The 22,828-nt window shown below is 39.3% G+C and overlaps 1 protein-coding gene across 1 annotated transcript in view; it reads right to left on the bottom strand.

Moving 5' to 3' along the window:
- PHIP (PHIP subunit of CUL4-Ring ligase complex) overlaps nucleotides 1-22,828 on the bottom strand; it is a 157,415-nt gene that overhangs the window by 105,728 nt on the left and 28,859 nt on the right. The window contains exon 7 of the mRNA XM_081095074.1: nucleotides 3,051-3,211. Coding sequence (XP_080951200.1) covers nucleotides 3,051-3,211 — 161 coding nt within the window. The remainder of the gene's footprint in view (nucleotides 1-3,050; nucleotides 3,212-22,828) is intronic.

A 22,828-nucleotide genomic window follows, 5' to 3' on the forward strand; every position in this document is an offset into this window, starting at 1 on the left:
ATACTGGCTAGTCTACTATTGAATTGCTATTCCAATAAATAACAAGTGTGACCCCTCACTGGAATGAAAGACGGTATTTTGAGTGAATGGCTTATTCCTGAGAGAATACTATGATCTACTATCAGTCATGCTCTACTGTCCAAAAGCCTTATCCTCTCACTTTTCAAAGCATTAGTCAGTGGCTAGCGTGTTCCCAGTGGAATGAGGAAACACACACCCAGCAGCCATCCCACTTTATAGTTATGAACAGTGAACACATATTTACCCTACCTGCCAAATGAGGGGTTAATCATTAGAATACAAGAAAATTTTAAATAATAGACTCTCATATTTTTGCATTTCTATTCACAAGGAAACATTTTGGAATCTGTAACTGCAAATCACCAATAAAAAATTACAAATGAGACGGATTTGGGCACAATTAACACATTGTATGCGGGAAACGTATTTATACGTTTTACATTGACTGGTAGTAGAGCGTGGGGCACGTATTAATACGTTTTTTATAGACTAGAGGTAGAATGCGGGTAACGTATAAATACGTTTATTTTTATACTTTTTTATTACTCTAAAGGGATGCTAACATGCAGATATATGAATTCCAAAGGACAAAATTTGGGTCTGTAATACATACAATGGTGAATTATGTATGTACTTCCAGGTATAACGGTAATCTATTCAACTGTGTAGAGTCATCCCTTCACACAATTCTCTGCCTCGCCACGCATTCAGTGCGATTCTAAGAAAAATAATTCAGTATACATTTTATAGCAAATCACAAAAAGTTTAATTGAAAAAAATATGTAAAACTAAAGTTATCGTAATTTTACTGAATGTTGCCATTTGCACAAAAAACTAGCAAAAATGGCCCGCGCCACCTGTTAGCGCACGATAAAAACTACCCGCAAACAATGTGTTAATAAATTGTATCACATATGTAAAACATCAACATTTTTAGACTCTTGTTGAGACCATATAAAATAATAGTGATAATTTTCTCCCTTCATTTATATCAGGGGTTCTCAAACTACAGCCCACGGGCCACATGCAAATACAAATATTGTATTTGTTCCTGTTTTGTTTTTTTTAATTCAAAATAAGATATGTGCAGTGTGCATAAGAATTTGTTCATAGTTTTTTTTTTAAACTATAGTCCAGCCCTCCAGTGGTCTAAGGGACAGTGAACTGGCCCCCTGTTTAAAAAGTTTGAGGACCCCTGATTTATATCTTCAACAAAGGAAAATAACTGAAAACAGTTTCCTCTTCACATATCGTTCCTGTTCCCCAAATCAAATGATCTTAAAAGTAGGAATTACACATTTAGAATAGGAGCTGCAATTTTTTTTCTATACAGAGCCAGATAGTAATTATCTTAGGCTTTGTAGTCATAACTACTTAACTGTGCTATTGCAAAAGCAACCATAGATAATACATAAACAACTAAGCATGTCTATAATTGAATAAAATTTTATTTCCAAAAACAGGTGGTTAGACTTTACTCACAGTAGTTTTCTAACCACTGATTCAGAGTGGGGGAGTCTTCCAACTCTGTACCTACCGCTCTAACTAAACTTATGAGAGTATAAAAGCATTATTATTGCACTCCACTTCCCTAAAATAATTTCTAGATTATTGACCTAATTCAAATCTTTAAAAAAGAATTCCCACAAGGTACTTTACACACAAAGACTAAGGAATTATTTATTTTTTTAATCTCAATGTAATGGCATAACTTTTTAATCACCAAAATGAAGTACAAACACAATGTAATGCTTTTTTCTCATTATTACAGACTACTATTTTTGAAAGAATTCTTTTAAATGTTAGAAATAAATTATTCATTTTGTTTTGAAAACTAAATTTAAATATTAGTATAATAAATTTGAAAAAGCTGTATGTAATTATTGTTGCAGATGTCAGAAACTTTAGCAAACAGATATACCTATTCTTCACAGTGAAAATAACCTTGGTTAGAAAATTTAAAAATTTTCACTTTTATGCTGCTTCCTAGAGAATGGAAATTAAAAAAAAAAAAAAGGTAACAGGGGGGAATATTAAGGTAGAAAATGACCTACAACTACCTGGAAAGAATTAGAATCAGGGAAAAGATATGTATAAAAATCTCTCTCACATCCTACTGGTTTACCGATGACTGGATATACAAGTACAGGAGAACTAGATATAAATAAATCTCAGTTTATAAGCATGTTTACTTAAAAGAGGAAATCTATAACTGTCCCAACTGTGTAAAATTCACAGCTGCTTGCTTCAAAGACAGAGACAGGAATTTCCATTTTAACTTCCATTTGCTGTTTTCTTATTTCAAAAGAAATTAAGAACTTTGTGAGTAATTTGATTGTTAAGTACAAGTATTTTTAATATGAAAAGTATTACCCTTAGTAGATGTAATAGTTAAGATGTCCAAAAATAAATTGAAATTCCCCCCAAAATAATTTTCTCACCTAAAACTGAAAACCAGTGCTTTTCTCCATTCAACAAGTTAAAAGAATAAAAAATGAACCCAAAGAGCCTCTTTGAATACAACATCATACACGTTAAAGAGTGAGGTATTAAGGAGAAAAAGTAATAAACAAAGCATGTTAAATATGCTCAGAATTTTTTCTACCACAATTTTAAAGGGAAATTTCCCATAGACTAGCTGTTTTCTACAAGTAATATAAAAAGACATATTTAGCAGTCTCCTCTAATACGCTTAACATACTTTGGAAATGTCCTTGGGTTTAAAATTAAAGTTATTATTTGACATTTTCCAAAATTTTAAACTATATATTTGAAATAATGCTGGGAATTACACTTATCCATGATGCAGGACTTTAATATAGCTGTGACTGTGACATAACATGTCTTTTAGGAATTTTCCAAACTTGGATAAAGTCTAGTCTTAAGTAAAATCTTCTGTGAATAAGCTAAATTACCCAAATTTCCAGTTTTTTATTAAAAGGAAAAATAAAGGTTTTATCTGAGGTTCAACTATATGAAATGTTTCTTCAATTTTACATATGAATTAAGATATTTTTAAAATTACTTACAGTAAATATCCGTCTGCCAGTTCTATCAAAAGTTACACAGTACACAGACGACAAATGTCCAAGAATTCGTTTATGCATTTTCATGTGCTGATATACTGCAGTTGGAACAAGTCGCTCAAGCCTGTATTTCCCATTCAGCCTCCTTGAAAACAAAGTATCCGCTACCAAGAAAAAGGAGGAAAATATTTATAAATCAGAAATTATTTTTTTTAATTATTACCTTTTAAGAATTCACATATTCTAATTTCTCATATGTTGATAATAACAATGCTTTCTAATGTATATGGCTCCTAGTTAAAAGTCTCCAAAACAGTCATAATAAAAACATATTGTGTCACCTGAAATTCATTAAGTTAGGCACTTTTATCCTCATTTTACAAAGTATCAAATTCATTTAAATGGCATGTCTAAAGTCACAAATATGAAGCTAGAATTTAAATTCAGGCTTCTTTATTCAGTTTTAGTCTCATTTTATATGATATTATTTCTTTAAAGGTCTCTATGAGATAGGTTTTCTTACAAAAGCAGTTAAACTGGATCCAGTAATTTTTAGATTTTATCATTTAGCAATTCCTAACCACACTAATCCTGACACGCCAAGTGATGCTTTTAAAAACTACAAATGAAGACAGAAGAATAATTCACTGCATTATTTTTTAAAATTAAAATGGTGATCTTGACAAACAACTGTATGAGTGACTCCTTCTCTAAAACCTATTTGCTCTTTTTTCAACTAATCCATTTTAACTATCTTTCAAATATAACTGAAATTTACTTCACTGCAGCACAAAATGTTCTCTTCCAACTAAATTATGACTGTACTTATCTTCTATACTGATAATTATGAACAAAGAATACGTTAATAAACATATGCTGACTGATCAGCAGGCACATTATTTACCTACATATTTTTAATATAAAGCTTTATTTCTAACTGTAAGTGCCATCTAGTAAGCACTAGACTAGATGGATAGTAAGTACTACAGTTTCTCACTTGAGTTTAGTCCCAAAGATAATTAAGTATATATAAAAAATGCTATTTAAACTAGATTTAGAGCCTAGCAATTATTGATGAGACACAAATATCTCAATTAGAGCGTACAGAATACCAGTATTTTTTTATCCACATACAATAAATGTTTGTATATTTTAAGTATTTGTGTATTTGAAAGCAAAAAAAAAAAAAAATCTTGGGGACTGGTGAGATTTAAAGAATATTTTACAATAATATTTCAAGAAATAATTACATTATCCTTATGTTCTTTTACTGTATCAATCATTTTATATTCTAACTAGAGGCCTGGTACACGCAATCGTGCCCCAGTGAGGTCCCCTGGTATGGCCTGCGCACATTCCCTGAGGGATCCTGGATTGCGAGAGGGCACAGGCCAGGCTGAAGGACCCCACTGGTGCATAACTGGAACCAGGAAGAGACCATAGGAGAGCTCCAGGGCGTGTCCGGCCTGACTCGCCCAGTCCCATATGCCGGACCCCAGCGCCGGACCCCAGCAGCAAGCTAACTTACTGGTTGCAGCATCGGCCCCCTGGTGGTCAGTGCATGTCATAGAGACTGGTCAAACAGTCAAACAAACGGATACTTAACACGTTAGGCTTTTATTATATAAGATAGCCTAGAGGCCCGGTGCATGAAATTCGTGTGTGTGCGCGTGGGGGTGGGGGGGGGGGGTCCCCTCAGCCCAGCCTGCCCCTCTCCAATCTGGGAGCCCTCGGGGGATGTCCAACTGCCGGTTTAGGCCTGATGCCAGGGATTGGACCTAAACAGGCAGTCAGACATCCCTCTCAAAATCCTAGACTGATGGTTCCTAACTGCTCACCTGCCTGCCAGCCTGATCGCCCCTCACTGCCCCCCCTGCCGGCCTGGTCACACCTCATTGCCCCAACCACAGGCCTGGTTGCCCTTACTGCTCCCCCTTTCCAGCCTGGTCGTCCCTCACTGCCCTTGATGTCAGCCTGGCTGCCCCTAACTACCACCATCTGCCAGCCTGGGTGCCCCTTACTGCCCTCTCAGCTGGCCTGGTCCCACCTTACTGCCCCCCCGCCAGACTGGTCGCCCTCAACTGCCCCCCACCCCCGCCGACCTGGTCACCCCTCACTGCCCCCCCCACCAGCCTGGTTGCCCCCAAATTCCCCCCTGCTAGCCTGGTCCCCCCAAACTGTCTCCCCTGCCGGCCTGGTCACCCCACGCAGCCTGCTGTTCGGTCATCTGTCCAGTTGTTTCGTTCGTGACAGCCCCTAGCTTTTTATATATTAGGATTATCTCTCCTGCTGTTAATATATAAGTTCTACACAATAATCTATTTCAACATCTATGAATATCTAAGATAAACTTTAACAACTATGAATTAGTATATTTAGGCTTAAGTTGGTTATACAGTGATTCAATAAGTTTCTAATAAGGCCTGACACATCTTTCCTTACGCACAGAAATGGCCTGGTAAAAGACATCCTCCAGTACTTTGGCTCCAAAGTGATTTAGAACAGGCATCACATAAAAGCACAGACATCAACTGTCTTGCCAAACAATAATGCAAATAATCTTATCCTAAACAGAAAGTCAGACATCCCTCTCAATGACATTTGAGAAAAACTAAGAATCAATGACATTTCTGTAAGAAAATAAGTGATGAGCCCTAACTGGTTTGGCCCAGTGGATGGAGCATCGGCCTGTGGGCTAAAAGGTCCTGGGTTTGATTCCAGTCGAGGGCATATGCCCAGGTTGCGGGCTTGATCCCTGGGGGGGGGGGGGGGGGGGGGGCGTGCAGGAGGCAGCCAATTGATGAATCTCTCTCATCACTGATGTTTCTATCTCTCTCTCCCGTTCCCTTCCTCTCTGAAATCAATAAAAATATATCAAAAAAGAAAATGTGATGACATATCACAAACACTGACAGTGTTACAAAAACATAGTTTAATTCCCTCCAAAATTTAATAAAATTCTAAAAATGTCAAATTTTATTAAAATATTTAACATTGTTCACATATAAAAAAGGATTGTTGGTGGTAATTATAATATCAAAACTATTATTTTAATGATGATCAAGCACTTGATTGTGTATTGGAATTTTTTAACTGAATATTTTGTAAAGATCATTTGGAAAATCAGAGTTGGTAAAGTATTTTCTAAGCAAAAATACTTCCCTCAGCTAAAGAGAAAAAAATATTACTGCTCTCTTAAATAGTTTTTACTAAATCTTTACCTAAAGTTCATTTTCATTGAGAGTCAACTGAAAAAAAAGATTATCCTCTCAAAAAGTTACTTTACAGTCAACTTCTCAAGTAAAACTTTCCATTAAGAAACATAACATTAAGTGCAATATATTTACAGTTAAAATTATATTGCACACTAGCCTGTTATGCTTCACTACCAATTAACTACTGACTATCAACATATGACTGTATCCTAAGTGAGAAGAAGGTACTAGCCACAATCTTGCTCTCAACCAAATTACAAACTGGTGCAAATGAAATATATGACCTACAGAGAGTCCAGTATATAGAATTTTCAGGTAATAAGTTGGTAATTCAAACTTGATACAGTGAGTTAGAAAAAGAAATACAAGTATGATTCAATAGTTAAAGTTCAATTTGAGGGGGCTAAATTTGAAGGTCTGACCAGATTGAATAATTTCTACAAAAGTAGACAGAACAATGTTATAGGACTCCTACTTAGTAAATTCACATTTTATTTTACTATACAATTTGCATAATGTGTTTCCCTTACCAGATCGAAAGTACCTTAAGGACAGAAATTCTGTCATATACATGTTTCTTACAACTGAGTGTAGAGCCTTTAAAATAAAAATGTATATAAATGAATTTTAGTTAATATGATACCCAAGATGGTTCAATTTAATTTATAGTTTTATAGCAGAAAGGCAAATGGCAACTATTCACTTTCCAAAGAAACTGTTAGTAGACTAATTGGATTTGAGTAAAAGAGGAAAGAAATGTCTCTTGGATTATAGGAACTCCTTAAATTTTATTAGACTAGAACATCAATTTTCTAAATGAGCATGATTACAGACATAAGAGGTCACAAAGAAATAAGTTCGTTCTACGACATTACAATAGTTTAACCTTAAATCAAGCAGCATATAGGAGCTTCGTTTTAAAAAGCACATTTATTTTCATAGGTACAGTGATGAAAAATATTCTTAAATTAAGCCTGCCAAAGCAAATCTCTATCTCTACTTGGAAAATTCTTTCATATCCAGGGCCAGTTAAAATGTCACCTCCTCTAGGAAGACTGTAGTCAATGTAACTGGTTGCCTTGCAACACTTACTTCTCTGCTCAAAAGTAAACCACTCTTCATTTCATTCAGAATAACACCAAATTCCTTATACACCAGTCTACCAAGGCCCTGCATAATCTTGTATCCCATCACCTCTCTGACCTCACCTACTACTCCCCCTACCCCTTATTTGCTCTGCTTTAGCCACTCCAATCTTCCCCATTCTTCCAACACATCAGGTATGCTCCTAATTTAGTATGGTTTTTTTTTTTATTTTGATTAGCTAATTTTAATGTTATAGTTGCTTAAGCATTATTGGTAAATACAGTAATAGAAATCAAATTATTGTTATTTTATTTTATTTTTATTTTTACTTTTTTAATTAAATCTTTATTGTTCAGATTATTACATTTGTTCCTCTTTTTTCCCCCCATAACTCCCCTCCTCCCAGTTCCCACCCCACCCTCCGCCCTCACTCCCGACCCACTGTCCTCATCCATAGGTGCACGATTTTTGTCCAGTCTCTTCCCGCATCTCCCACTCCCCTTTCCCCCCAAGAATAGTCAGTCCATTCCCTTTCTATGTCCCTGATTCTATTATAATCACCAGTTCATTCTGTTCATCAGATTATTTATTCACTTGATTCTTAGATTCACTTGTTGATAGATGCATATTTGTTGTTCATAATTTGTATCTTTACCTTTTTCTTCCTCTTCCTCTTCTTAAAGGATACCTTTCGGCATTTCATATAATCCTGGTTTGGTGGTGATGAACTCCTTTAGCTTTTCCTTATCTGTGAAGCTCTTTATCTGACCTTCAATTCTGAATGATAGCTTTGCTGGATAAAGTAATCTTGGTTGTAGGTTCTTGGTATTCATCAATTTGACTTCAGCACTGCGCCTCCTCTGGGCGTTTCTCTTTCCTCCTAGTTGTAGGACTTCCACTCAGCCAGCGTTCCTGTGGTTCTGGGTGATGTCCGTTCCGTCTTTTAGTTTCACTTTTGAAGTAGTTGTTCAAGGCAGCAAACTCCGGCGTTAACCTATGCAGCCATCTTGGTTCTCCTCTATATCTATTTCCTAATTTAGTATGTTTGCACTGGCTATTCCATCTGACTAGGATACACATATGTCTAATTCCTTGACCTACCACTTCAAGTCTTTCTTCACGTGTCTGTCAACAAGACCTAACCTAGTCAGCCGAATGAAAACTGCAACCGATTCCCTACCACCACCATCCATAACTCCTAATCCCTCTTTATGTAGCTTTATTACTGTTCTTTGTCCATCACTTATCACCTGATGCTTTAAATTAATATGCTTATTATGTTCACTAATTATTTCCTATATTCCCCACTACACTATAATAAGCTCTATGTGGGTAGGATTTCTGTCTGTTTTGCTCTTTGATTAGCTTAAGAACAGTGGTAACTGGCACTTAGTAGATGATCAATATATATTTGGTGAATTTAATGAAAAAGTTACATGTTAGTAAAACAATTAGGTTTAGGAATAAAACAAAAATGGAGGATTTCTTTATTGTACAGGTTCCAGATGGAAACTATTTCTAAATACTCCTTCATTTCAAATGCCCTGCTAAATGGATTTAATTTGGAGGGAAAAAGGAGTAAACATATTTACTCAATTTTCCAAGTAAATAGACCAGTAAATGAAATAAACATTCCAGAAATTACAGCTATCCATTTAAAATATCAATCTCTTTAAAGTTTGAAGACAGAAAAGGAGCAAAATAACAAGTGTAATTTACAGCAAATCATTCAGAACAATCTTTGAAGTCAAGTCTATGTGCAAAAGTCTACAGAATTAATTACTAGAAATAAACAAAAGGCCCATGATTTCTTAATGTTAGATATAACTGTGTACACATATCTGAACAGTGATTCTTCTTATCTACTACAGGCCCGGTGCATGAAATTCGTGCACTCAGAGGGTGGGGGGTAGGGTTTCTCAGCCCAGCCTGCACCCTCTTGCAATCCGGGAACCTTTGGCAGATGTCCGACTGCCAGCTCAGGCCCGCTCTCCCTATGGGGAGCGGGCCTGAGCTGACAGTCAGACATCCTTAGCACTGCCACCACCACTGCTGTGCTTGCCAGCTATGAGGCCAGCTTCTGACTGAACGGTGCTCCCCCTGTGGGAGTGCACTGACCACGAGGCGGCAGCTCCTGCATTGAGTTTCTGCCCCCTGGTGGCCAGTGGACATCATAGTGACTGGATGTTCTGCCATTTGGTCAATTTGCATATTAGCCTTTTATTTTATACTAGAGGCCTGGTCCATGAAATTCGTGCACAGGAGGGGCGGGGTCCCTCAGCCTGGCCTGCACCCTCTCCAATCTTGGACATCACTCTGGCAATCCGGGACTGCTGGCTCTTAACCACTCACCTACCTGCTTGCCTGATCACCCCTAACTGCTCTCCCCTGCCGACCTGGTCGCCCCTAACTGACCCCCATACCAGCCTGATCGCCCATAACTACCTTGGCCTTAGCCCCCGCTACAGTGGCTTTGTCGAGAAGGATGTCCAGATGGATATCTGGTCTAATTAGCATATTACCCTTTTATTAGTACAGTAGGTCCTCGGGTTACATTGGAGATGTTCCTACAGCATGACGTAACGTGATTTTCACCGTAAGTCGGAACCCACCTACATAAGCACCTATGTCACTCACATGAAGAACATACACAGCAGTAATGAAGTGAAACAGTAAAAAAAATTTGAAAGAAAGATAACAACTCCTGGCCTTTACTTGTGGTTAATAAATAATAAAATCATAAAGCACATATGTACATATGTCAAAATGATGGAACTTTTTTTTTTTATAAACACTAAATGGGAGATGGCAACGTAACCACAAAACGATGTGTCAAGTCCGACGTAACCCGAGGACTGCCTATATAGATAGGATTACTTCTCAAGTGCTAGGATGATAAATCAAATTGCTCCCCAAGTCACGTTTTCCTAATTCAAACATAGATTTTTCAAGAATTGATTTATTCCTCTAATCATAATACTAATGCATACTCAATGTAGAAAATAAAAACAAAAAAGAAAAATCCATAATTTTAGAATTCTGCAAAGGTTTCCTTCATAAATAGCATTTTAACAGCTATGCTATATTCCTAAATGAAATAAGAATAAGCCATTAAGTTCAACATACTTGTGTTGAAATTTGACACTATGATTGACTAGAAACAAGTTCCTCAACTTTAATTTCTCCAGTTATATTTCTAGGAACACTTTCCATAATATACTTTGCTCTCAATATTATGCTGTTTCCTGACATCTCACGATTTCAAAATTTTTACATAGTCAATTCTGTCAATATTTTTCCTTTTGTTTGTAATTTCTTCTGCTGTATTAATATGAAAAGTCCTACCAGCCAACAGTACAATAAATAACCACTTTCACATTTTTTAATTTATGTTGGCTTAAATTTATTTTAACTTAAATTTCCTTAATATAGCTGGAGCTTCAGTATATAATTTGAAGTGAGTGAAGATTTGGAGGGAAGGTTTTTCTCCCCCAAATGATCAACCAATTATCCCAGCCTTTTCATTTATTAATCCTTCTGTTAAATTTTGATTGTCTTATATACGTATTTCTGTGTCAGGTCACTGATAATATGTCTATTTATATGCCAGTACCAAAATTTTAACTTTATACATAATAATGTTTTAATATTGATCTGGCTATTTTACTTTATTATGTGTCCATTTTGAAATGTCTTAGTCTTGATTATTATCTAATTTGAGGATCACTAAAAAGTTTTTAAAACTTCAATTTGTTGTATATGTGTATAAACCATGGTGAAGGCCTAGGTGGGGGCTGGGAGGGGTCAATGGCGGAAAGAGGAGACATCTGTAATACTTTTAACAATAAAAATGACTGCAAAAAAATTAATGTGTTGAAAACATAACTTTAATTTCATTCACTTATATCCAGGAACATGATGCTTTCTTCTTATAGTTGAGACCAAGTTTTCAATGCAGAGGATTTTAGAAAAAGATAAACATAAAGTTACCATAGTTTTTCTCACTATACAAATCTGTGCCATTTAAACTAAGTTTCATGGGTGGTAAATGGGTAGCTGCCAGAAAAGAGCATCTGCAATACCACAGTAACTACATTTTTTAGGACATTAGAAAAATCTACACTAATAAAAGAGAAAAATGGTAATTGGCGTACGGCGATACCATTTTCATTGGCTAATCAGGGCTATATGCAAATTAACTGCCAACTAAGATTGGCAGTCAACTGCCAACTAAGATTGGCAGTTAACTGCCAACAAGATGGCGGCTAATTTGCATATGTAGGCACAATGCAGGGAGGCAAAAGGGAAAGCAGGAAGAAGCCCCCTGCCACTGACAGTGATCTGAAACCCAGGGGGGAGCTAAGAGCTGGGGGGCAGGGCAAAGGCGGCCCTGGGGCCGCGTTTGCCCTGCCCCCCAGCCATGATCAGAGAATCAGGCGCCTTTGCCGCCCTGGCCAGTGATAGCAGGAAGTAGGGGTGGAGCCAGCAATGGGAGCTGGGCATGGTCGAAGCTGGCAGTCCCAGGAGCTAGGGGTCCCTTGCCTGGGCCTAAAGCGAAGCCCACGATCGCGGCGCCCCCCGCTGCCACTGCAGGTCCCCGCTGCCCGGGCCGGACGCCTAGGCCAGAGGCGTTAGGCCTGGGCAGGGGCGGAGCCTACAACCGCGGGGAGCTGGGGGTCCCCTGCCCAGGCCTGACACCTCTGCCGGAGGCCTCAGGCCTGGTCAAGGGGCCAATCCGGTGATTGGTGATCGGAGGGTGATGAGGGTCAACTCCTCTGGCCAAGGCATCAGGCCTGGGTGGGGGGCGGAGCCGGGGATTGGGGGGATATGATGGTCCCCTTGCCCAGGCCTGAAGCCTGGGTCAGAGGCGTCAGGCTTGGGCGGGGGGTGGAGCAAGCGATCAGAGGGAGATGGGGGTCCCCTGCCCAGGCATGATTCCTGGGACAGAGGCCTCAGGCCTGGGCGGGGGCCAGAGCCAGTGATCGGGGGGAGATGGGGGTCCCCTGTCCAAGCCTGACGCCTCTGACCCAGGCTTCAGGCCTGGGCAAGGGGCCGATCAGGCGATAGGAGGGTGATGGGGGTCAACGCCTGAGGGCTCCCAGTATGTGAGAGCCGCCAGGCTGGGCTGAGGGACACTCTCCACACACACACACACACACACACACACACACACACCCCCAGTGCACGAATTTCGTGCACCGGGCCCCTAGTAAATAATAAAATCTCTGCAAGTAAGAACGAACATAAAGCAGAAATACCATAAACCCCCAGCCCTTCTAAATTTTCTTCTCCTTCTGCTAAGCACTTTGTAAAATGGACAGGGACACATGGTTTGACTGCAATAATTTATCTAAGATCAAAATTAACCATTGTTTAAAAAGATGAGTTGAAAAAATTAAATTACTATTAGTTAACAAAAATGCAGAGGTTTTTAAAATTTTTTTTAACCGTTAACAATATGATATGCTGTACAATGTCTACTACAGTGTAGGAAAGCTGTTCCCCCTTAACAATCAGAACTGAAGGGTTCCAGAACTAGTGCCTATTAACTTCTATGAGCTCATGAAATCAAAGCCCTGGAGTAAGTATAGTGACTACAAGAAGAAGCATGTGGTTGTCAGATCCCAAAACCTGAAAACCAATTTTTGTGCCAGTACCAGAATTAAATAGGAGGCAGAGACGATAAAATATGTAAGTCAGAAGGTATTTTAGCACAACGTGGGCTCTTTTCTGATTATCAGAATTAAATAGGAGGCAGAGAAAATAAAATATGTAACTCAGAAGGTATTTCAGTACAGGTGGACTCTTTTCTGATACAGAAAAATGGATACTCAGGTCAGAAATAACACCAGAGTACTTTACCAAAGAGTAATTTGATTAAGTTTTATTAAATTCATTTTTATACTATATTTTGACTTATTTTATTTTGTGATTCTACTTTAAGACCTTAAAAGCTCCCAAAATTTCTGAAAATAAAATGCAAAAGTAGCTATAACTTATAATCAATAACCACATAAACAATTCCTAAATTACAGTACAAAAGATAAATTCTGAATAATCATTTTCATCTCCATGGTCTGTGTTAATAAATGTTTTCTAAATGTAAGATTAATACAATGGCTAAACTCTTAACTATAAAACAAGAGTTTGGGAACCTATAAAACTAAACTTTAGTAAACTACATAAAAAAATTTTAGTAAAACTTTTGTAAAGCAAGACCACATAAAAATAAATTTCAAACTGATCTACCTTTACATGGGCTATTGCTTCCAGAACACCCCTTATGGATACTCAAGTCCCTTATATAAAGTAGTATAGTATTTGCATATAACCTACACATACCATCCCGTATGTTTTAAGTTGCCTCTATATTACATATAATACCTAATACAGTGTAAATGTTATGAAAATAGTTGTATTGCTTAGTAAACAATAAAAAAGGTCTGTTCATGTTCAGTACATGTTCAGTATAGATACAACCATCATTAGCTTAACTACACAGTATACATCAGCAACATGCAACATTTTTTCTCAAATATTTTTGATCCATGGTTGGTTAAATTCATAGATTCAGAACCCATACATATAACCCACAAATAATGCTACATCCATGACCAGGAACAAAGAGGGCAATTTCTAACTAAATAAGATAATTTTTCTTTCTTTCTTTCTTTCTTTCTTTCTTTCTTTCTTTCTTTCTTTCTCTCTCTCTCTCTCTCTCTCTCTCTCTCTCTCTCTATATATATATATATATATGTGTGTGTGTGTGTGTGTGTATGTGTGTGTGTGTGTATGTGTGTATCTATATATGTGTGTGTGTGTGTATATACACACACACACATATATATATGTATATACGGTATTAGTGATTCCAGAATTCCTATCCAATATACTGTGTGGTATAAAGTATTTGATAAGGCATATAATTTTATTCATTTTAAGAATCACAGCCCTAACCGGTTTGGCTCAGTGGATAGAGCATCGGCCTGTGGACTGAAGGGTCCCAGGTTCAATTCTGGTAGGGGATGTGCAGGAGGCAGCTGATGGATGTTTCTCTCATCGATGTTTCCAACTCTCTATCCCTCTCCCTTCCTCTCTGTAAAAAAAAAAAATCAATAAGATATATTTATTTTTTTTTAAAAAAAAAAGAAAGACCCACAAAAAATATTCTAATGAAAAGGAGATATGACTGTGGGGGTCAAAAAATTGCTACATAATTCACTAAAAGAGAAGTTATGATAAAACCAAAAGTGAAATGGCTATGATGAAGAGAAAAGTCACCAGGACTTAGAGCTAGAAAGAGTCTCTTATTAGAAAGACCTCAAGAATCTGATGGCAGAAAAAGGCTTATCTATAGCAATTAACAATGTGGATAAACGTCAAAATACAAAACACAGTTTGGGAAGAAAAAGGGCTACAGAATACGAATTTCATGCACTGGGCCTCTAGTCTCCAATAAGAAAACTGAAGAACAAAATGTAACTTTCCCAGAGATGAAGCCCAAGTTTGAATTCAAACAGTCTGATTCCAAAGAGCACACTCTTACTATGCTGCCTAGGAAGAAAACTATTAGGAAAAAAGACTGAAAGAAAACATACCAAAGTACTAATAACAGATAATCAGCGAGACTGACTAATATTTGAGCTGCTCTTTTTTTCCAAGTTTTCTCCATTGAGCATATATTCATTCTGCTTAATTTTTTAATTAAAGTATAGCTCAACCTACTGCATGGAACTCAAGAGCAATATGAAAAATCTAAATTGTCTAAAGAGATTAACTTATATTTAAAAACTGAGAAAAATAGGCCCACAGATAAAGATGTAAGGAATTTAAGTTTATTTAACCATAAAAAGGAAACTGTAAAAATTAAGTATATTAAACTAACTGAAATGTACTATACCACAGAGAATAACCACTGCCTATGACAATGGATTAAATGATATGCTATAAACAATTCACATCTGGTTTAGCCATCCTATATAAATAAAAGGCTAATATACAAATTGTCCCCTTGACTGGGAGTTCGACCAGGGGGCTGGGCTGGCCGGCCAACTGCCTGCGGCCACTTCCCCCAGAAAGCCCTGCCCCCGATCAGGGTGGGCTGGCAGGACCCCACCCATGCACGAATTCGTGCACCAGGCCTCTAGTAAATTATAAAGGGCTAACAATTTTATTTATAAGTTTCGTTTCTAACACATCAAAGATAGTTTACATTCAATGTAACTTGGAAAGAAATCATATAAGGAGAAACTTTTAACATTTAATTCACTACAGAGCCAACTGATAAGCTTGCCACAATAATTTTTCTGACGGTACTAGCCAGAGATAATCTGGGAAATAATTCAACGCAGATTGGTTTATTTCTACAGCACCATCTGATCTCTATATCATCCTACACCAATAGCTAACAAATGACCAACACAGGAACAAGACAAATAAACTTATAACTATAATAAACAAAAGTCCCAAGTTTAGTTAAAGTAGGAGGAGGTTGCAACATTAAAAGGATAATCCTGATAATTCTGTAATCAACTTTTTGGTCAAAAATAAAAAGGAGGAAGGCAAAAGAAAAGGGAAGAGTAAAGGGAAATAAATAATCACCTGGGCAACACTATGCCCCTGAGAGCTCTCATTTTACTACTGTAACTAACATAATTATTATGCACAGTAGCTATCCTCCCAATCTTTACACAGTCAATTTTGATGTTTAGCTATACCTCTTGTTTGAAAGATACCATGTTTGTCTGAAAAAAAGAACACAAATGCTAACTGAAATAAAATATAGAAAGCAACAATAATTCTAAAAGTTAAATAAAAAATATCATGAACCAAGTACATAACAAGCACTAAAAACAAAACAGACGTTACAACTACTAGGGCTGTATAATTACTTGGTTTATATTATTCTGCCTCCTCTTTTCTTCTCTGGAAACTAGTCTGATTCTGCTTCAGACAGAAAATAATATAATATTTTAAGTTTTAAATATCTTATGTATTTTATAGTTCTTTAAAAAACATTTATTTTTAAAAGCTATAGTTTGCCTGGCCGGCATGGCTCAGTGGTTGAGCGTCAACCTATGAATCTGGAAGTCTGAGTTTGATTCCTGGTCAGGTTACATGCCCGGGTTGCAGGCTCAATCCCCAGTAGAGGGTGTGCAGGAGGCAGCTTATCAATCTCTCTCCCTCTCCCTTCCTCTCTGAAATTAATAAAAATCCTATATAATAAAAGCCTAATATGCCACGTGTCAGGTCGTCCGTTCAACCAATCAAAGCGTAATAAGCTAATGATATGCTAAGGCCACTCAACCACTTGCTATGACATGCACTGACTACAAGGGGGCAGATGCTCCGACCGGTAGGTTACCTTGCTGCAGGGGTCCAGCTGATCAGGACTGAGTAAGACAGGCCAGACACGCCCTGGAGCCATTCCACATCCCTCCCCGGCTGGCCAACCTCCCTCGTCCCTCCCCGGCCCTGATTGTGCAATGGTGGGGTCCCTCAGCCTGGCCTGCAACCTCTCAAAATCCGGGACCCCTTGGGGGATGTTGGAGAGCCGGTTTTGGCCCGATCCCGCAGGCTAGACCGAGGGACCCCACTGGCACATGAATTCGTGCACTGGGCCTCTAGTATTAAATAAATAAAAATAAAAGCTATAGTTTTATGCCAAATATATCTTTAAGTAAGTTTTTATTAATTTCAGAGAGAGAGGAAAAGGAACAGAGAAGAAGAGAATGATGTGAGAGAGATACAACGACCAGTTGCCTCCCATATGCACCCAAACCAGGGACTGAACCAGCAACCTGGGCACGTGCCCTGACAGGGAGTCCAACTGGCAACCTTTCAGTGCATGGGACGACACTCAAACAACTGAGCCACACTGGCCAGGGCTATTTAAAATATTTTAATCATTCAATTTTCAGTCAACAAACATCTTATGGAGCACCTATTTTGGCCAAGTACGGGCTAAAGGATATAATAGAGAAAAACAAAAGACAATGCACTTACCAGTTGAGAGACTGCAGTCTAGCAGGGAAGACGGACATGAAACAAGGACTTACAATATTCAATATCAAGTGTCATCAAACAAAAGATACCAGGAAATTTTGAAAAATATAGTACAGTAATAAACTGGGGGGAGGGGAGATTTTATCTGAGAGTCAGAGTAGATTTCTCTGAAACACTGACATTTAAATTGAAAAAGTTCAGCTCTTTTTGACTGGAAAATGTACAGTAAAAGATGGAAGCATATTATAGGTCGAGGAAAGAACATGTGCAATGCTCTGAGGCTGGAAAGAACATAGTATTCAAACAACCTAAGGAAGTTGTGTAGTATGGTGAGCATCCAGAGGACAGAGGGCTAGGATTCTCAGCTGGTCACAGCATCATCTGGATATGCCAAGTTGCATGTGCAATCTCCAGTCAGTGCACATAAAAAAATCAAGCAATGAATGCAGAAATAAGTAGAACAACAAACTAATGTCTGTCTGACCATTTCTCTCTCTAAAATCAATAAATAAAAGAGACTAAGAAGATAGAGGGCATACTACAGAGTATGCATGGTCAAAAATTTTGGACTATTTCCCAAGGAAAATAAGTTGAAGGCTTTTAGGAAGAAAGAAGTGGCCATCCTATATAATAAAAAGCTAAGATGCTAATTAGACCTAACAGCAGAACTAACGTCCGGACAACCTTCCAGATGAAGCCGGGGCTGCGAGGGCCTAGACCAGGGGTGAGCAAACTTTTTGACTCGAGGGCCACAATGGGTTCTTAAACTGGACCGGAGGGCCGGAACAAAAGCATGGATGGAGTGTTTGTGTGAACTAATATAAATTCAAAGTAAACATCATTACATAAAAGGGTACGGTCTTTTTTTTTTTTTTAGTTTTATTCATTTCAAACGGGCCGGATTCGGCCCGCGGGCCGTAGTTTGCCCATGGCTGTCCTAGCCCCTTGCACAAATTTTGTGCAATGGGCCACTACTGATATTATAAAATAGTTTTGAAGTAATTGCAGTTTAATCTCTTAACTGCAATAAGAATAGACCAGAAGGGATGTAACCAAAAGCAAAAGCTGATTTTGCAAAACAAATCAAAGGTTCCCAAAAACAAAATTTCATTTCAGAGGGCACACTAAGAGTACTTTCTAAGGTATGGTCAGAAATTTTGGACTATTTCCCAAGGAAAATAAGCTGAAGGCTTTTAGGAAGAAAGAAGTGGGTATGATATTATAAGATAGCTTTGAAGTAGTTGCAGTTTAATCTCTTGACTGCAGTAAGAATAGACCGGAAGGAATGTAACTAAAACCAAAGCTGATTTTTCAAAAGAAATCAAGGTTCCCAAAAACAAAATTTCATTTTAGAAAAAATTTAATGTTTGCCAAGATTCTAAAGCTTTCTCAAAGAACAATTTCCTCTCAAATTTAAGTATTTATGTGGCAAGATATAAACTTGAAAGAACATATCAAGTCTTGTTGTTTCTAGAGTTCAGATTCTGAGACAAAATGCTCCTATACGTAAATCAATACAGGCATACCTCATTTTATTGTGGTTTGTTTTACTATGATTCAGATATTGCAATTATTTACAAATTGGACGGACCTTCTTCCAGCAAAAAGATTGTGACTTGCTTTATAGCAACAGCCACTTTATTGTGGCGATATATCGCCGAGGTATGCCTATAAATAGACACGGCTGGTACAAGACTAATGCATAAAGAATTTCAGAGAAGGCAAAAAGATGCTATATAAATGCATAAGATCAGAGACAAAATAACCAGGGAAATAACTGAGTTTTAGCTACTACCTCCATTAAGTTTGGTAAATATTTACAATTTGCATTACAGACTAGTAGGTACTAAGTAGTCCGGATTTATAAACAAGTCAGTAAAATAAAACAAGACAAGACAAACCCTGGCCAGATAGCTCAGTCGTTAAAGCATCATCCCCATACACCAAGGCTGCAGACTCAAACCCCAGAGGGCACATACAAGATCAACCAATGAATGCATGAGTAAGTGGAACAACAAAATATCTATCTCTCTCTCTCCCCCTCCCTCTGAAAAAACTAAATCAATAATTAAAACTTTAAAAATAATAATAATGTATTTAAAAACCAACAAGAAAGCACTGAGATAAGCTCAAAAGTTGCTTCTTAAATTGTACAAGCATAGGTTTTAATATTCCAAGTGTAATCAATTGATACTTTAGTTCACTAATAAACCTTCATTTTCTAAATAACAGTTTCAAGATTTTTTTTCCTTACCTCAAAGCTACCCTTGGATAATTATCTCTCTTCTTCCAACCACCTACTTTTTTTTTTTTTTTTTTTACCCTCACCACTGCTGAACTTTCCTTGTTTCACCCCAGTTCATCAACTACATGAATTACCTACTGTCTAGTTAATATTTACTAACTAGAGGACCAGCACACGAATCGTGCGTGGGTACGGTCCGTAGGCCTAGCCTGTCACCAGGGCCCTCTTCCCCGGCTGCAGGCAGCCGGCCCTACCCCTCCCAACACCCACCCAGGTTCCTAGTTTGCCATTGGGCGATCGGAGTCTAAGGGCTGGGGGGAGGGACCGAGAGGCTAGCTGTTCTTGCCTGCTAGCCGGCCCCACTGCCGCCGCGGGTCGGCTTGTGTGTGGGGGGCAACCGGTGGGGTGTGGCCTGGGGCTGCTACATCCCCAGTTCCCCATTTGCCATCCGGCATTTAGAGGCTGTGGGCCAGGGGAGGGACCAAGAGGTGGGCCGTTCCACCGCTCGCCAGCACTGCCCACCATCACCACCCAGCCCGGTTCCCCGTTCGCCATCCGGTGATAGAAGCCTAGAGGTGGTCACAGTGACTGGTAGAGCGGTTGTTCTGGTCTTCTACCGTTCTGGTCACTGGGCTTTTATTATACAGGACTAGAGGCCCGGTACACAAAAATTTGTGCACTCGGGAGGGTCCCTTCGCCCGGCCTGTGCCCTCTCGCAGTCTGGGACCCCTCAAGGAATGACCACCTGCTTACTTAGGCCCGCTCCACGGGGGATTGGGCCTACGCGGGCAGTCAGACATCGCTCTGGCAGGTCGGGAGCCCTAGGGGGATGTCCACTTGCCCGTGGGGAGCAGGCCTAGCTGCAGTTGGACATCCTCAGTGCTGCTGTACTGGCAGCTGTCAGCCTGGCTTGTGGCTGAGTAGAGATCCCCCTGTGGGAGCACACTGACCACCAGGGGGCAGCTCATGCATTTATTGTCTATCCCCTGGTGGTCAGTGTGTGTCATAGTGACCAGTGATTCCCAGTCGCTCTGCTGTTAGGGTCAATTTGCATATTACCCTTTTATTATATTACCCTTTTATTATATAGGATAGAGACCTGGTGCATGGGTGGGGGCTGGATGGTTTGCCCTGAAGGGTGTTCCAGATCAGGGTGGGGGTCCCACTTGGGTGCCTGGCCAGCCTGGGTGAGGGGCTGAGGGCCATTTTCAGGCTGGCCACACCCCCTTTAGGGAGGGGGGTCCTGCTGGGGTGCCTGGCCAGCCTGGGTGAGTGGCTAACGGCTGTTTGCAGACTGGCCAAGGCCCCCAGTGGAGACCCTTACCCCATGAGGGTGTGGTCAGCCTGGTTGAGAGGCTGATGGCTGTTTGCAGACTGGCCACAGCCCCTTCAGGGTGGGGGTCCCCGCTGAGGTGCCTGGCCAACCTGGGTGAGGGGCTGATGGCTGTTCGCAGGCTGGCCAAGCCCCAGAGCAGGGACCCTCACCCCATGAGGATGTGGCCATCCTGGGTGAGGGAGGGGCTGACGGCTGTTTGCAGGCTGGCCACAGCCCCCAGCCACCCAAGCTCCCAGTGGAGGCTGGCTGCAAGCAGGTATCTGGGATTTAGCTTTTATAATTGAAACTTTGTTGCCTTTTGCGGAGGCCACAGCGGGCCAGGGCAGGCAGGAAGCTTGGCTTCCTCCATCGCCAGGGCAACCAAGCCTCCTGCTTGATCCAGCTCCCTATCTGCTGGCCGCCATCTTGGTTGGGTTAATTTGCATATAGTCACTCTCATTGGCTGGTGGGCATGGCTTGGGAGTAGCAAAGGTACGGTCGATTAGCATCTTTGTCTTTTATTAGTGTAGATGCTAAAGAATTTGGTCTATAAAGTCCAATAAAATAAAACATAATCCATATCCTCCAGGGCTTAAAAGTATAATATTATAAAAGTCAAAGGTAAATAAATAGCTACAACTATGTGATAAAAGCTATACAAAGATAACTAACAATAGGCACTTAATTCTATCCAGTGACATTTAAGTTTTAAAAGATGAATAGACAAAAAAGACATTGCAGAGAAAAACAAAACGTGCAGAGACAAAGGTATAAAAGAGGGTCTGGCTGATTGTAAGGGCTGCAGAAGAGTTGTACAAAGCTAGAGGACAGAGTCCAGGTTAGGACAAGTAGGAAAAAGTTAGTTTTGGGAGCCACATTATAGGGCTGAGCCTATTCAAAGTCATCAGGAGAAAGGAGGCAGGATATGAGCATATGTGCCTTTTAGAACATTTAGAGCAGCGGTTTTCAACTAGAAGCAATTTTATTTGAGACATTTGGGAATGTCTAGAGCAGCCGTGGGCAAACTACGGCCCGCGGGCCGGATCCGGCCCGTTTGAAATGAATAAAACTAAAAAAAAAAAAAGACCGTACCCTTTTATGTAATGATGTTAATTTGAATTTATACTAGTTCACACAAAAACTCCATCCATGCTTTTGTTCCGGCCCTCTGGTCCAGTTTAAGAACCCATTGTGGCCCTCGAGTCAAAAAGTTTGCCCACCCCTGGTCTAGAGACATTTTGGTTGTCACAATCATGGGGGACAAGTATGGAGTAGAGTGGTTTGCTATTAAAATTTATTGGGTACAGGCAGGGATTCTGATAAACACCATACAATGCACAGAACAACAAATTATCTGGCCCAAAATGTAAGCAGTATCAAGGTTAACCATACCAGACCTGAGACCATGAACCTAACTGTCCCCTATACCTGGGCTCCTGAGCATTAAAGAGAAAAAACCAACATGATATAGAAAAATGTTAGTTACATGCAAACAAGTGGTTAGAATAAGATGGAACTTGGAGACACTGTAGAAAATAGATCTAGGAAAAGTACTGAAAATTAGGTACAGCGGTACAGCGGCAGATTCGGAAATTACCGAAAAATCGGTACAGCAGTCTGGTAGGGTTAAGAAACCCTGATTCAGAAATCCGGATAGAGCTAAGTTCTACAATACAGAAATAAGACTGTAGCAAAAAATCGGACAACCCGTAAATTCTAGAACAGAGGCCATTTCCTTGTTCATCCTGCAATTCTAAAAGAATTCATTTATCATAGCCCATTGCCAATTATAAGGTAGGGACTCAACATTTACTTGGTAAGTGAATGAATGATGTAGAACTCAGGCATTAAGTACCAAGGCTTGAAATGTTGCTGTGGATATAGTAATGGAAAACAGATGCAAAAGACCTTAGAA

The sequence above is a fragment of the Myotis nattereri genome (genome assembly GCF_964212035.1).
Source record: "Myotis nattereri genome assembly, chromosome: 6".
Lineage (NCBI taxonomy): Eukaryota > Metazoa > Chordata > Mammalia > Chiroptera > Vespertilionidae > Myotis > Myotis nattereri.